Below are 18,049 nucleotides of genomic sequence, written 5' to 3'. Positions count from 1 at the left end.
AAATCAACAAGTACCTACAGATGGTTAGGACAAAAAAATCCTAAAGTGTTAATTATAGATGTTTTAAAATAAAATACTGAGTTCTACCCTAAGTGAAATATTTTCAAAAGGGAAAGGGACAGCCAAAAATATAATTTTTTACCCCTGTTCTAAAAGATATGCTCTACAACAAGCAAAAATATTTTTTTTTTTTCAATCTGTCATTACTTCATCCCACTTCGAATATATAAATCATCCGAGTCACTTATTTTCCTGTAATAGTGAAATTAAAATTACATTTTTTGTCAAATTATAATGAAAATTGAACTAAAAGTGTCACATAAAGCTAGACAAAAGTTTCATGTAATGATTTTTTTATAAAGGCGTTAAAATAAATCAAAATGATAGCAATGCAAAAACTTTCTAAAAAGATCGAAAAATTTAAAATTCACAAATTCAAAACAATGAGTGATTTTTGGTATATGATTAAAATAATAGAGCAGATTTAATATAGTTAATCAGACATGTAAGGAAAAAAGCTATGAAATAGGTTATCCATAATATATTTTAATTGAAATTATTTAGAAATAAGGTAACTAGTTAGTTGATTTTTCAACAATTAGACAGTTATAATACTATTTAATTTATAGTTTTAAAAATTAAATTCTAAACTTGTCAACTCACTAGTAACTCTTATTTCAAGAAATCTTCTTTAAGCAATCAAGATCTCAAGCTGGACAAAATCATTAAATGGTGCATCACTGAGCAAGCACGCTTCTTTAAACATGGATCTTTCATGCCTAAACAAGTGAGCCTACTCTAGAAACAGAACTTTTTCTTTTTTTTTTTTATTGATTTAGCTATATATGAACTGGGTTGGATTTTGTTTGTACTGTAACTGCTTGGCTAACAACTATATGTTGAGTATTACCATGGATTTGTGACACCCGCTGGAACTGAGAAAAAGAAAACTAAAGAAAAAAGAATATCTAGCCACCGAATATTTAAACTAAGACGTTTGTTGCTAAATTACCATCCTTTTATTACTCATAAATGTCGACGTATTTGTACATATTTTTATTACTAGAACAAATGATTTTGGTTGATGCTTCTCTACCACAACGACGCCATGTGATGTGACGAGTTTGCAGTAGATGCCTTATGAAAAAGTCGCGGAGGAAAATGGAAAAAATGAAATGAAATTTTTGAGTTTTACGTCCCACGGTTATGCCGGTTAGGCTAAAGGAGACGGTAATGAAAGATGAATGAAATGGTGGAAACTAGAGAACCCCGAGAAAACCCACGCACACAGTGTTTGTCCACCACAAAGTTCACTTGGCGGGAGGGTTTGAACCCGAGACCATAAGCACCAGACGCGAACGCTCTACCACTGAGCCACCGCGGCCCCCGCTGAGGAAAATGAGACTTCCCATTGAAAATTTCGGCAATTATTAAATAAGCGACGTATATCAAGGTTAACAGATGTAATTTTACTTTCTAACAAAAAAGAAAAAGTCTTGTTTTACCTTCAGCTCCAAATTCAGGTTTAAAGGACTTTTTCTCCTTAAAGTTCTTGAACACTTTAACAGTAGAGCTTCCTTCACGAATAGCATACTCAGACGAATCTTGTGCCCACACAAATTCTTGTGCAGAACCAAATGCCTTATTCCGAAGGGCCATTGCTGTGTAGATTATATATTCACCATCTCCACAAACAACTACGAACCTATTTAAACGAAACAAGTACAAATTACTCCAATTTAGGCACTAATGAAAAGTAACTAAGCTGTTACTTTCCAGTTACTTTAATAAAAGAATCTTTTAGCTAATGCTCTTCTATATTAGCTAATTATTTGTAGTACACAAATTAATCACTTCCACTAACTACCAAACTACGAATAGCTGCTCCGAACATTTATTGTATTACTTCTTTCTCATAATAATATTTTATTAATTTAACCAGCATTAACACCGTATTTCTTCAAGTAAGGCTCCTTGAAAACCGAAATGTGTTAGCTTCCAGAATATTATCTACCCGAAAACTCTTTTCATATGTTACCATTACATAACTTCAAACTCTTACATAAACACAAAACATTTCAATCTAGTAACGCTCTTCATTTGTTCTTTTACTAGCATGGTATTATCTTTAAACACTTTTAGACCAGTCTATTATTCATAATCCCAACAGTTACTGTACACATTATACAGCATGCTCATTTACACACATTGTATTTTGATTACTTGCTTTGTGTTATCTTACGGTTAGGAAGTACAGGGTGATTCTTTATAGGGTTTACAACTTCAATCAGTTATAATTCTTTATTGGAACGACATACACACTTGGTTTATATGTCATTGTACTGCAAAACACTCTAAGTTTGACTCACGTAGTGAGTAGCTGCGGAGTTGACCACATGCGGCGCCACCAGTCAGTCGTTGAAAATGGAGACTTTCACTGGTGCGGAAAGAGCCATGTGCGTGTTTAGGTTTGAAGAAATGAAGTCAGCAACGAGTGTACAGCGTAAGTTTCGCACATAATACGGCAAGGAACCACCTAGCAAACCAACAGCGTACAAATGACACCAGACATTTGTTTAAATAGGTTGTTCTGTGCGACACACAGTGGCTCCAGGGCGCTCACCCGTGACTGACGATGTGATGGAAGCAGTTATGGAGAGTTTTGTCCGCAGTCCTCGAAAATCTACACGACGTTCATCACAAGAAACTGGTATCCCTCAGACCACTGTTTGGCGTGTATTGCGTAGACGTTTTCCATGAAGTCATACAGAATGTACTTGGTTCAAACACTGAGTGAAGCGGATAAACATACCCGACATGAATTCTGTGTTACCATGTGGATCGCATTAGTGCTGACGGGACATTCTTAAACAATGTGATATTTAGTGACAAATCAACTTTTCACCTTTCCGGCCGAGTCAACACAGACTATTGTCATATTTGAGGCACGGAAAATCCACATGCGCATGTGGACCTGGTTCGTGACAACTCAAACTGAACGAGTTTTGCGCTGTTTCCAGAGCAAAGGTATACGGACCATTCTTCTTTGCTGAGAGCACCATCACCGGCATCGCCTAACTTGATATGCTCCAGAACTTCCTTGTTCCACAGTTAGATGAAGATGACTACGATGGCCCTTTAGGTGGTAACAAGATGGCGCCCCACCGCACTACTTGATAGACGTAAAGGAATTTCTTGGTCAGCGTTTCCCAGATAAGTGGATAGGTCGTGGTGGACCAATTGCCTGGCCGCCACGGCATCCAGATTACACGCCATTTGACTTCTTTTTGTGGGGTTGTGAAAGATAAAGTGTACACCCCTTCCCTACCTGATAATGTTAATGAACTGAAACATCGCATCACAAAGCCAATGCGGACGTTACCCCGAAATGGCAGGAAGTCGACTTTCTTTGGAATGTGTCCAGGATGATCGCAAGTGCAGACAATGAATTTGTCACGAAAAAAAAAAAAAAAAGTGTTTTGCAATATGACATATAAACCAAGTTTGTATGTGGTTCCAATAAAGAATTATGACTGAAGTTGTTAACCCTATAAAGAATCACCCTGACTGGCCACTTGCATAATTTGATTTTTTAAATTATTATTATTATTATTGAGTTGAAGATCTCATGATTATGCTTCGAGGATAAGGGAGATGGTGATGATGAACAAAATGATGAAATGAGAAAGGAAATGGCATGAAACTGCAGAATCCCGACGAAACAATGTATACGGTATTTGTCCACCATAATACCCTATTAGTAAGAACTGGGATCGAACCAGGGACTCCACAAACCAGAGGTGAGCGCTCTACCATGAAGCCACCGCGGCCCTCAAGAACTTACAATGCATAAATCACTAGGTTAACACAACCTATCAGATTATTTTTATTTATCGCATCAACTGAGTTGAAGACCTTGTTACACCTCGTCCCTCAAGCACACCTAAGTGAGAAAAAGAGAAAAGCAAGGAAAAACAATGAATGACTTCAGGTGTACCTCAATCGCTGTAACTTGATGTCCCAGATGCTTAAATCAATGAAATTACACTGGAACTTATACATTGATTAAAAAAAAAAAAAAAAAAAAAAGTTGTGTCGATATATATTTATAACCTTGGATAGAAAATCAAGCATTTCTAGCTACTACCTTCTTATTTGACTGTGTAATTGCAAATTATATCTTTGGATGTAACCTCTAACTCGACCAGTGATCACCTTATCGCGGGTTGGCTATATCATTACACCATTTACTTAATATATGTGTGAGCAATATTAAAAAGAGCTCAAATATGTCCTCCGTACTTAGACAACGGCCTTTAAGTATTCACGTAAACCGCTCAATATCGGCAAACCAAACACAGAACACATACGAGGACCTTCTAGTCCAGTGATGGACAAACTATAGCCCACGAGCAACATACGCTCCCCTAAGAGGTTTTATCTAGCCCGCGACATGATTCATAATCTGACAAATGAAATGAATCAGGTTGCTTGGAAGAGCACTTAACATCACTTCCAAGAATCAGTGCATTCCAGTTAGAACCAGTTAATGAGAAATTTCAATCATTAATATGGCTTAGTATTACAAGAATTTTATAAAAGTATCATTGTTTTCAATAAGTTATATTGGGCCGCATAAAATTTTGTCTTTTTTTCTTTGGTCCTCTCTTAAAAATATTTGCCCATCACTGTTTTAATCTGCAATCACTTCATATGTAAAATACATAATCTGAGTTTAATATTACATACATTTATATGATTAAAATTCAAAATGTTTCGCGTCGTTGGGTAGAGTTGACGAAATGCTATGTAAATAGAACTCTTTCACGCCATAATCCCGACAGAACATATTTGTTCAAATGTATGTAAATAGTTTCTTATCGTTATTAGTAGCGTATTTCCGTAAGCAGTTTTTCTATACCATGCTCTGTAAGGACTAAAATTCAATTTTCAAGAACAGATGTCCATAAGTGAAGATATGTAAGAACCCACATGCTACTCAAAAATTTATTGGATTTTCGGCACATTTTTAATTCTCCCCATGTTTTAAGAATGTCCTCCACGCGGATGAATAATTAAGAAAAGATATCACAGCGAAAAAGAAATTAGTTATATGGTTCAACAGAGGCTCGAAATAATATGACAAAAAATACAATTTTTGTGCATACAAAGTAATATGCTTAAGTGCTTATTTTAAATATATAAATATGTATTCTATAGTGTTCATGTAGCAAATGTGTAACAAATTATAAGGGCAAACAGTTGGCATATTTTAATTAATTCAAGAGCTCGATCATGGCAAAATGGCTAGTGTTCCCACCTTAGGTGGTGATTCGATTTCCGGTAGAAGATAATGTGATTTGGGTCCCATATTAAACTGTAGATATGTGTCTCGGTGTTGACCTGTCCCAGTTGACTCTACTTGAGATTTAAAAACAGCAATTATATTTTTTAATAATAATCCGAATTTATGCTAAAGAGCTGTTGTATGTATATACAATTGTACAGTTATCCTGTATCACATAGTGTCTGATGAAGCCAAAGAGTTAGTAACACGTGTTGAATTTTAATGAAAATATATAGTTTTGCTCAGCAAATAATTAGTTTATATTTAAAAAGTTAAGTTCATACCTTCCATTAGGATTATGAGCTATCGTTTGAGGATATATTTCACAACTGCCCATATCCTTCACTGCCAGTGGAAGACGCTCACCGTCCTTAATATCAGCATCTGCCATGGCTTTCAAATTTGCTTGCTGAATTTCGGAATGACGAGCCCAGATGATCTTTCCATTAATATCCATGGACATCGCGGGTTCCTCACGGCCAACTTTAATCATTATACTACCTTCGTCGTAGCCCAGCGCAACATTGTTGGAACCTCGAAGTGAAGCTATCGTCCAAACTCTTTCCAAGCCGTAATTTAAAGACGACTCCAGGCGATAGGTGCCTGCGTGCCAAATGCGTACTGTGCCATCTTCCGAACCAGTCAGAACAATTGGCAACTCTGGGTGAAAACATACTGAAAATAAATAGATAAAATAATCATATTCTCAGTTAAGGCTTATAATGCATAAATATGGCACTAAGAATTCACTATTTTCTTTTAGAGATAATCGATTGCCATCACAATAATAATACAGAACTACTACACAGTACAGCACAAGCTTTTTTTTAAAAAAAAAAAAAAACATTATAGTACCACAATCATAGAATTTGGGACAGTATATACTAGGCTAGATCATTGAAAGATTTCAAAGGATTTAATTTTTGACAGAAAATAAATAAAGAGTTAGTACTTATTACAAGAGAGATAAAGGGGAAAAAATGCTGGGAACGTGTTTACGATAAGTAACAATAGGGAATCAAAAGAAGTCTTGGGTCTCTTGGTATACGATAAGAGTTAATTAAGAATCTCTACCGCTAACATAATTAGCATATTACATTACCAGAATGGATACAAAATTAGTATAATCAGCATAATGGGTACAAAATTCACACTGTGTCTCATATATTTCGGACACTGGTGTCAATACGCAAAAGCTTTGATAAATTAGTAATAACTTCGAAACTATAAACCGTTGAAAATTGCTTTTTGTTTCTATTAATCGAGTTATTAATCGTAGAATATCTCTGTCCAAATTATCTCTACCTGTATTAAGATATGGATCTTTAATGTAAACGTACACTTCTAATTGCGCGTATACATTTTTCTAAGACTTAAAATTGTCAGTCTACCCACAACGCACTCGAAGGGGAAAGACTCGGAGAAGTGAAGCATTTCCAACACACTTTGTTCTTTGCTGTTTGAAATACTCAGCTCCTATGAGTATTTCAATATTAGTTTCAGAAACGAGTTCAGTGTTCTTTCCAGATATATTTCTTCCTCCCCACTCATTGTTGAAACATTGCCCTGTGACAGAGCTAAGATATATTAAATAGTGCCCCAGTGCAGTCCCAACTATTTTTGACTTCTTCCCGGACAAACTTTTCTCGAAGAAAACGTGAGTAACTGCTCGCTTGTGAGCATATCATTTATCTTTACAAAAAAGATACACGCAGGTTTTAGTACAGATTCATGATTTAGAATATGCAGAGCTTAAGTTACATTCGCAACTTAGACAAAACAGTTTGAAAGCAGTGGAAAATACACCTTATACCCATTCCCATAACACTTCATGTGACACCGTTCGCGGTAAGGTGATGGCCAGGGTTTTATGAAACTCTAAGAGCATTCTTATGATGGACTCTCTACCAAATGAGGATATGGTTGACTGAAATACACAACTCCGAACTATTAAGACGTTTAAGTGAAGAAAAAAAAAGTCACCGTGGAAAGCTGCCTGAAATCGTTCTAAAGCACCACGACAACATAAAACTTATAACTGTAACAGCCAACTGCAAAGAAATAAAAAATTGCCTTAATAAATTTAGTATCCACAATTTTTTTTCTATTCCCTAGCTTAATATAATAATAATAATAATAATAATAATAATAATAATAATAATAATAATAATAATAATAATAATAATAATAATAATAAACTACGTTTTAGTAGTGACGAAGGTGTTATTATGGGTAAAAATGATTTCCTAAACACTAAGACTTCAGATTATTTTTTCTTTCAGGTTATGAAAATCTCTGGATCGATGCGAGAAGCGACTTCGCACTAAGGAAGGATTATGCTGGGAAATATAGAACAGGTTTCACACCTGCGTTACTTATATTTTGTTAGGTTAGAAAGCTGTCAATCACCCCCGTGTAATTTTGTTTTAAAAACAATACCGGAAAAGTTAAAAAAAAAATCACCTAGTGAGACTCAAACCAGGTTCAAAAGTGTTAAATCCGCACAGAAAGAAACGCTTTAAGACGCATAGCTATTGAAACACTGCTAAGTTTTTCTCCAGTTATACATGAAAAGTGAAAAAGTGGATGACTGAACCGGGATTTTCGGCGTGCCGTACCGATGCGTTAACCACTTCGCTACCCAGAACAGCCATACACTCTCCTACTCTTCAAAATGATACTCTTTACTTTGATCACATGGCTTGTACCACAATCTAGCTGTTGTGGTTGGACAATCCAGTGTCTGTATTCAGTCAATTTTCCTCCAGTTGTACGAATAGATAATGAACTCCTTAATAATCCTACTTGTTTCTTTTACGACCTTTTCTGGTAGAAATGGATGCGTTTTCTTTAATTAGAGCAAAGTTTTCTGTATTTGCCAATGCACTATTGTTCTAAAAGTATCACTACATTAAGTAAGGAAACCTCCCATTACTTCAAATGCTTTATTGCCAAACTGACAATTTTAAAGGACTTAGAAAAATTCACACACCCAATTATGTTCTGGAGAAGTACACAATGATTCAAACGTGTTCTTTTCTATTTGCGAAGCTGTTTTATGTAAAATATGTACATCAATTATGTTTTGTGCATATGCAGCATTAGCAATTAAAATTATTAATAAGATTTGAAATTTGGAACGCAGAAAGATTATAATTATCACAGAGTGTAATTTCACTCTACTTCGTTAAACAGAAGCACAATTCGTAAGCGACAATAAAAACAACACTTAATTCAATGAGCGTACCTGCTGAAATGTTCTGCGCATGACCCTCCAGCGTCTGAACACAAGTTTTGTTCTGGTAATCCCAAATCTTCACCAAACGATCATCAGCCCCGGATATTAAGTATGGTTTGTCTCCTCCGTGATAGTAGTCCACACAATTCACACCTTTCTCATGTCCTTCGAGAGTGAAATTGGGCGTCGATGAACCTAATTGCCACACCTAAAATCAAATGCACAAAATCAATTTATATTACACAATGACTGGAAAATAACAATGAGTGAACTGAATTCATTTTACCCCTGATTTAAAAAAAAAAAAAAAAAAAAAAAAAACTGGTACTTATTTATGTTAATATACATTTCTTTCAAATCACGTGTACTATTCAACACATACTAAACCTAAACTCTATGGCATGAAGCTGCGTAAAACTTTAGCGGACTAACAGGTGATTTTAAATTGGTAATTCGTATTAACATACTGCGAGTATCCTGCCGTTGTTGCTTATGGAGTCACCTTTTATTATTAAGTTCATACTATGTAAGATGTTTGTATAACCGTACGTTCGTTACTCCACACGGAACACGACTTTTGGAATTCTGTTTTTATGCAATACACAGATAGAGCGATTATCTCATCCGAGTTCGTTAATAGAGTCTGGAATCAATCCGGTAACATCTTCACGGGTGACGGTGGCTATTCATATCACACTTTCTACACGTACTACTGAAACAAAGGTGTATAATTGTAGGATGCTTGAGGTTTCACATCGTGCCGCCAGATGGCAGGATACGTGTTGCTGTTGTCAAGTTTATGACCAGTCTCATGTAATATGATGTGTAGTCTACAACGGATTGGTCTGTATTACTTAGAACCTAAAGTACACATAAAGGTGAGAGGATGGGTTTTCGATCGAGGTGATTTTCATTACCGAACGTTTACTAGTATATATGACATTAAAAAAGCTGTTCTTACTTGACGAAAAGACAATTATATATATATTCATGCAAAAGTAGCTCACTTCGTTAACATACGATCATAAGTGTACCGCATTTTCAGACTCAATATTTCGTTTGCATCGCATATATACCAGCGTTTTCTTAAATTTGTATCGCATCTTAATTTGAAATATAAAATCATAGAAATACGATGCAAACAAAATATTAAGTCTCAAAACGCGGCACACACATGATCATATATATCTATATCTATCTATATATAAATATATATATCGGACTAAAGAGCACTATTTTGCAGGTCAAAATAAAGTGAAAATGTTAAATGATAGAATGCCCTCCGGAGTCTCCTTCAGCCGCTATGGGGAATCAAAATTTCACTATGTGGCAACATCGCATATTAACTTGGAACCATTAGCACTGCGCTACAAATCCATCAAAAAGTCACATCGATTGTTAACGTAATAATTGGTGCTGGTGTCAAAGTCTATTGACTTTAATTGTCATCTGGTAAAAATCGATGTAATTATTTGATGGATTGGTAGATCTAATCTATGGTTCTTTATCTGCGACGTTGCTACATAGTGCAATAGTGCAATAGTGCAATACACGTCTCCATATATATATATATTGGTTTATTTGACTTGTTGAATAGTGGTCTGTATTTCGTGGGCGCCAGTTTTTAGAACACCCGATATATATATATATATATATATATATATATATATATATATATATATATATATATATATATATATATATATATATATATATATATATATATATATATATATATAACGACAAAATGCTAGACTAGAATGTGACATGGGTGCTTGATAAAAATTAATATTTCGTGAAATTTATCTAGGATGGAAGAAATGTAAGAGACGAAACATGAATAGTTTAAGTAAAGCAAATATTTTACTAGACTGGCTACTAACTTCTAAGCAGACACTTCGAATTCAAAAATGAAACGCCTCTTTTCTTCCTTTACTTGGAATATAGGGCTATGTGGATCAGAGACTTAGACACTGAAGATCACAGAAGTACATGTTGGAAGCTTTTGAGATTTTGGTGCAGAGCTACATGTATCCTGGACAGAAGAGTAATAATACTTTTAAGAAACGATAAATCAAACTCTGATTACCACATGAAAGAAAACAAGCTCGATTACTGTCTATCTAATACAGCATTTGGAATGGATTAATGTTCTGTTTGAAAAGCATCGATGAAGATCCTGGTTAGAATGAGATATTACAAGAGATATGCTTCATTCATCATATATAGATGAAACAGCTATCTCAAACCAAGAGCATAGACAACCAATTCCTGAAAGGATATCAAAGAAAGGATCTTATTTTTTTTATTTTATTTATTTATTTATTTATTTTTTTGAGGGAGAGGAGGGGAATGTGAACGGGATAAAGAATATTGTTGACCACACATTCTCGATATCCGCCTGAGATCGTTATCAAGAATTAAACAAATTTGATTAGAAGAGAACGGAACTATTTCCACACTTACCTTTACTGTCCTGTCCAATGATGCACTTGCAAATGTATTGTTATCTTTCGGATTGATAACGATTTGCATAACATAATGGGTATGTCCTTCGAATACTTGCTGGCATGACCATTGTTTTTCCCAATTCCACAACTTAATTAGCATATCATCTGAAAACCAAAAGAATGCTATAATTGAAGTAATGCTTACAAATGTAAAAATGTAAGAAAGCGTATAGCAAATACATGTTCAATAATAAAACAGCAAACTTATCCATGAATGATTTTAAAGGCCTGAAAATATTATGCACTTAACTTTACAAGCATGTTATTTTGTAGACGAATCTTTAGTAAGTTTTCAAAACTTTTTTCTTTCCCATATATCATATATATATATATATATATATATAATGCCATGAGCTTACACGAAGTATTTCAACACTAAGCACAACCATTACATAATTGGCAGGTGATGCATAGTTAAATGACCCTTGGGAAATAATCAGCGCAAGGAAAAATACTCGTGAAGATGGTAACTCAACAGGCAGAACATTTTCAGCAGAATGAAAATCCCTTTTAGTTCAGGAACATTTTAAAAACGTTATTTCACATATAGTAGTATTCTATGAAAACGAAATTATTTAAAAACATTTAATATTGAACCTATTTAGGAAACATTAATATTCCTCTTCAATCGTAAAAACATAATAGTATACAAAATATACATAATTTAATAGATGGCATCTACCTCTAGTTCTCAAAGTTAAGTTGAGTTATCATTAGAATAGGTAGTATGTGGAAGGATGTTGAAATCAGATGAGTGTATAAGGCATCAAATTAAAGAACACTAGAAATAGTAAGAGAATATTTCGAAAAGAAGAGAGAGGATGATTTAACACGTTATGAAACTTGAAAGAACCATGCTATTAGCTACGAAGCCGAATATTTCAACCATGATATGGCCATTGAAATATACGAGCCGAATAACAGAGTGGCCCCACGTAGTGTAGTCACTAACGCTATCGCCTTTTGTGCGAGCAGTCTTAGGTTCAATTTCGGTTGAGGATACTCGGTCGAAAAAGGTAAAAGCTTTTTAAGGCAAGTGTAACATGAGACAGACCATTAACGAGTTGCCCCATGTCACCGATCATTAGTGCTAATATAATTTAAATATACCCCACATTCATATAGCTATAAATTGTATTTGGGCAAGATAATTATTATTTATAAGATTCTTCTAATAAACTTAATAGTCTCAAGAGCTATTAGTCTAATGAAAGTAAAATAAAATTTGATTTTCAGATAACTATCCTTTATAATGAATTTAAAAAGTTTGATAACAACGATTTTAACAATATTCTGAATTGATTAAATATAGCTTTCCAAGGATTCAACAAATATATGAAAGAACAATAAAGAATTAATGAATAAATATAAATGTAACACTTAAACAGGTCCCATTAATCTTACGACCAATTTCATTTCAATCTGCCCGTATATAAATACAGGTATTAATATCATTTATAGCAATTGCAATTTTTTTTAACTCACCAGATATTTCAACAAGGACCACTAGAACCTCTTGGCATCCATAACTTAACATACATGGATTATAATATACGACATTGCATTTTACACTTACTAACAATTTCAATTTGATTTCGATTGGCTGAATATAAGTTTGCAACTGACAGCTGGAATTGTTCAATCGTATAACAGACCTATAGTTTCCAAGTTCGCCACTACTGGCGCTACAAGATTCTAATAACTTTAGCGGGCAAAGCTGATACCAATACAAGTTTACTGATCGAAAAATTTATTTTTCAAATTGATACATAAATCAGAACTCTAGTCATTCTGAGTGAGGCTCTTCTGGGTTTTCTTCATTCACAGCAGGTAAATGCCGGCATAGTACCTTACATATTGGTCCCAGGTCTCTTCTCTTCTTCCCCATTCCTTTCTTCCTTCTCAACTGCTCGGGCAGTATGATCGCCAAGGAACGTCATCCCTCATACTTGAAGGTTAACATGGTCTTTGATGCCGAAAGCCCAGAAATCTTAATTCCTTATCCTCATCCTAAAATGTAGGGAAGAGTGGAAAGCTGTGTCAAGCCAATCGTAAGGTTGCTGACCTGAGAAAATAGTGTAGTACAGTCAGCTCTTGCCTCAACAGATTCGATATTCTCATTGACTGTAAGAAGTGACGTACGAAATGAAAAAATGAAATGAAATCTTTAAGTTTTACGTCCCACGGTTATGCCGGTTAGGCTAAAGGAGACGGTGATTATAAGAAATGAATGAAATGGTGGAATGAAGAAAGTTGGAAGAAACGGAAAAACTCCGAGAAAACCCACGAGCACGGTGTTTCTCCACCACAAAGTCCACACGACGCGAGCTGAGATCGAACCAGGGACCCCAAGCACCGGAGGTGAACGCTCTACCACTGAGCCACCGCGCCCCCAAGTGACGTACGACTACGATAGTGAAGCAAAATGGCTGAGTGACAAGTAGAGGCGCATGGTACCATTTAAGACTTCGTACAGTTAGAAGTCCTATCTCTTCAAAGATAGTTCTCGGAAACGGCAACCACTTTTACTACCTTCACTTAACTGTACAAGTTTGTGTCATGCTTTACTTTAATGTTATTAAACTTGTGGTCTATAATTAAGTTTAGAATTAAGATACAATATAAAGTTTTGTTACACTGTATATATATATATATTTATTTATTTATTTATTTTAAGATTCGTATTTGTTAAAGTCATTAACTGCGTCTTCAAAACACATACAACTCACCACTGCTTGTAAGGATATAGGGCTGAGACGGATGAACAGCAATACATCTGACATAATCTGAATGGGCTTCAAACGCATGGACTCGTTCCAATGTATTGTAATTAAATACCCGAACCTGCATATCATCAGAACCAGTCACAATCCAATTCTTCCTTGGCACAAATCGCGCTGCTCGAACTGGAAGGTCACAAACCTACAAAACAAGACAGAAAGTTAGATATTACAAAACTAAACATTATGCGAAAACTCATTGTACTGCCTTTTATTTTTCTGAACATGATGGTCGAGATCTTCCTTTCTTTTGCAGGAATATAACATAGCGGAACAAACTCTTCAAGGCTGTACAGAAAAGTTCTATTACTGTATTACGAGATTTAATTGTATTTTTCAGGAGAAGCGTTTGAAAGTTTCGAAACGCGGTGAAAACAACTTGCCGCAAGAATGACACAAGTGCTCTCTAGCGTCCAATTTTGGAAGCACGTCTGTAAAATTTTTACCAGAGACAGACATCACAATTAGCTTTAATTTTCTCCCCATAAGTCAATAAGGATGAATTTTTAGTTATATTACTCTTGAAATAAACACGCTTTATATATGTATAAACTTCATTTTATTTGACAAATGAATGTTTCCTTTTATATGACAACCGGAAGACCTATTTTGGATAAAACTCAATGAATTTTCAACATTTGAACGGCGTGATTTTGGAGAATGTAACTTTTAAAATTTACAAAATAAATGTTGTGAATATTCATATACAAGGTGAATTAAAAATCCGGGGCCATAGGCCAACTCCGATATGACTAACTATACGAAAAAAATGAAAAGACAAGAAAGTTGTTGGAAATAGGTGGTTTTCAATCTAAAATGGTGTTGAATTTTTCCAATTGCACCAGCTGTTTGAGCTCCACATTGGTAAAGCGTCTAATGTTAAATGAAAAGACACTGCTGTCAGTTTAGCAGGCTGTTCCCTTGAGACCTATTAATATCAACAATACAGTGTGTTGAGAAATAGATCACCGTCTTCTAGGTTCCCTCACATAATAATGAAGACGTTCCCCGTGTTACGAGGGTCGCCCAGAAAGTAAAGAAAGTTTTGGCATGGTTAAATAAAAACAAACGATATCACAACAAAACTTTATTTACAAAGCTACAGGACCTTTCTCTATTTTTCTATGTAATCGCCACCGTTGTCAGACACTTGTTATAACGTGGGACCAGTTCTCAATGCCGATATTACTCTCATCTGAGCCAAAGATTTGAGCCAGGCTGTCACTGCTTGCTTGAGTTTCTCATCGTTTGCGCACTGTTTTCCATCCAAAAATTCCGTAAGTTTTGGGAATAGGTTAAAATCACTTGGTGCCAAGTCAGGGTTGTAGTGGGAGGCGGTAACAAGTGACGTCCTCCCACTCTGATCATCATGCACGCTGGTCCTTTTTTGATTAAACACAATGCACCATGTCCTCACTGATGATTCGTTCATTCCATAAACATTCTTTATTTGTCTATAAAATGTAATAGGCTTAACTTTTTTGCGCATTCAGAAAGCGAATGACACTCCATACTTTACATTTGGTGGAATTTTCGATTGGTGCCGCCATTTTGAATCGCTGCAAAAACAAGTAGCGTGACCACACAGCGTTGATACTCGGTTCACACTGAGGTGAAGGAAGGAGCTAACTCCTGCGCACGCGATCGCAGTGGTGGTGATGGTGGGGGATCGGCGCCTTGCGCAATGGTTCTTTACTTTCTGGATGGACCTCGTATTTTGCGTGTCCTTCCTTACATTCCATTCAAAAAGACTACTGAACTAGAAATTCCTTTTTCATTTAACAAAGGGAGCCCTACCTGTGTGGAGCCCAAACAGCTAGCACGATTGGAAAAATCCCGATATTTTAAACTGAAAACCATCTATTTCCAACAACTTTACTTTCTTTCCATTTTTTTGAAGCACTTTTACTCATAACGGTGTTGGCTTATGGGCCCGGACTTCTAATACACTTAGTATAGTGGAACTTTTAGTTATAGGTCAACCAAAGGACATATGAGTGCTTTTAGCAAGGGTTAAGATTATAGTCTACATTAACAGAAAATGTAATACATCTACCAGTTTGATTAGAAACTTCGGGTTAGTACAAATTACTTATCGTATCGAGCGTATGGAATACATTTTAATATTTCAAATCACTCACCTATATATAATGTTTCTTCCAATATTCTAATATTTCGAGTGTAACACTCGAACACTCAACCTTAGGGGTACAAAATGGTTTAAGTCTATTTTCTCACACGATCATCACATTGTTCCTTAATATCTCAATAGCGATAATTTAAAAATATTGTGTAAGTTTTGTCGATACTTATGGCCACCTGCAATCCATTTGATACTTGTCCTTTCTGACAGTTGCTTTCCTCCGGTTTTTTCCTTTCTGCACATTGTCATAACAATCAGGCAAGAAGAACTGTTCCTGATTGTCATTAGAAAAAAAAAAAAAAAAAAGAAAAAATTTCTTTTTCCTAATGGCAACACCACGTTCAGAAAATTATAGTGGCTCATTTCTGTCGCTCTGCAATAGTAAACATTCCACTCTTTCCATACGTTGCCAATTTGAATATAAACAAATGTACAGTGTTTTAGTCGAATGTCAACTTAGGTAGTGGACCTGCTGGTTATTGAGAGCATTCTTTTTAGTTTTCTTTTGTGTCATTTAATTTGATAAAACTTGAGATTTACTTGCAGTGAATAATTTCGTGTTTCAATGCCCGACATAAAAGCTGGCAACATATCATTGAGCACAACATGCGCGCAGCGAGCTGTCAAAAAGGACAAGTAGTATGAATTGCAGTATAGTGTTTGAAAAAGACGGTTATGGAAGAAAACTAAGCCATTAAACAATGATTCTATTACGAAAAAGTAATTTATATTGACTGGTGTTCGCTCACAAGTCCTTACAAGTAACTCTCTTAAGAAATTTGATTTCAAACTGTCCGTCGTCCGAGAGACGAAAAAATCCCCAGAAATACTTGGCCAATCATCACCAAACTTGATGAAAATATAGAGTCAAAAAAGCTAGGAACAAGTTCTGTTTTGGAGCCGATAGTCAAACCAGAAAAATATAGAAATTAACAATTTCCGGCTTTAACATTGATCACAATCGAGCAAAAAGGGTAATGGATAAAGAGATGCGGTTTTCTGTAATCGGTTAAGCACCCAAAAAATACATTTCATTCTCCATCCTTAACACTCTATTGAAAACGGAAGTTGCAGAAAACCATTACAACTTCCGGTTCAAATATTGATATACGTAGAGCAAAAGCGATAACTAATAGCGAAAGGCAGTTTTTTTGGGAATCAATTTAGCGTTCTATGAATAAGTACTACTCTCTCTCTTAACCCTCTTTTCAAACTGGAAATGGCAGAAATCAACTACTTCCGGTTTTAACGCCGATCGCCTTACAATAAAAAGCATAATAGATAGTGAGAAGCGATTTTCTGTAATCAATTAAATGTTCCAAAAATATATTCTGCCTCTGCTCTAATCTTTCTACTGAAACCGGTAATGCAAAACTCAACTACTTCCGGTTTTAATGTTGATCGTTATTGGGTGAGAATGGCAACAATAACGACAAACTATTTTCTGTAATCGATTACACGTCACATGAATATATCCCACCTCTGCTCTCTCTATTAAAACCAGAAATGGCGCAAAATGAACCATTTCCGGTTTTAACGTTGATCCCTATGTTGTAGGAACGGTAATAGATAGAGAGAAACTGTTTCCTGGAAACGATTAATCATCTCAACAATACATTTCACTTCCATTTTGAGGTCTCCACTAAAACCAGAAACTGTAGAATCTACTATGGCTTCCAGTTTCAATATTAATCTACACGGAGCAAAATGCTGAGAGACAGCGAGAAGCGGTTTTAATGAAATCGATTTTGAGTTCTACGAATAAGTACTATCGTCTCTATTGATATAGCAGAAATTACCTACTTCCGGCTTTAACGTTGACTATTGTACAGGGAAAAAGGTAACATAGTGTTAAGCTGTTTTCTGGGAAAAAAAAACTAAGCATTTAAGAATATATTCCATCTCCACTTTAATCTATATAAATAAAAATAAAAGTGACTATATTTGTGGCTTTCAGCCTCCTAACTTGCGGGATGGGGATATATACGAGGGTTGGAACTTAAATAGTGGCAACACTGCTGTGGAGACACT

At 35.3% G+C, this 18,049-nt stretch overlaps 1 protein-coding gene across 2 annotated transcripts in view; it reads right to left on the bottom strand.

Annotated features, from left to right (window-relative positions):
* Positions 1 to 18,049, bottom strand: part of beta'COP (coatomer subunit beta') — an 82,201-nt gene that overhangs the window by 57,099 nt on the left and 7,053 nt on the right. For both annotated transcript variants that reach the window (XM_081737185.1, XM_081737186.1), the window contains exons 3-7: positions 13,825 to 14,017; positions 11,052 to 11,200; positions 8,595 to 8,793; positions 5,632 to 6,022; positions 1,506 to 1,705 (exon numbers count right to left, since the gene is read on the bottom strand). In XM_081737185.1, coding sequence (XP_081593311.1) covers positions 1,506 to 1,705; positions 5,632 to 6,022; positions 8,595 to 8,793; positions 11,052 to 11,200; positions 13,825 to 14,017 — 1,132 coding nt within the window. The remainder of the gene's footprint in view (positions 1 to 1,505; positions 1,706 to 5,631; positions 6,023 to 8,594; positions 8,794 to 11,051; positions 11,201 to 13,824; positions 14,018 to 18,049) is intronic.

This window comes from Thermobia domestica, chromosome 13 (assembly GCF_964235325.1).
Source record: "Thermobia domestica chromosome 13, izTheDome1.hap1.1, whole genome shotgun sequence".
Classification (NCBI taxonomy): Eukaryota; Metazoa; Arthropoda; class Insecta; order Zygentoma; family Lepismatidae; genus Thermobia; species Thermobia domestica.
The sequence above is the reverse complement of the archived record's forward strand: the minus strand, read 5'-3'. Positions and strand labels throughout refer to the sequence as shown.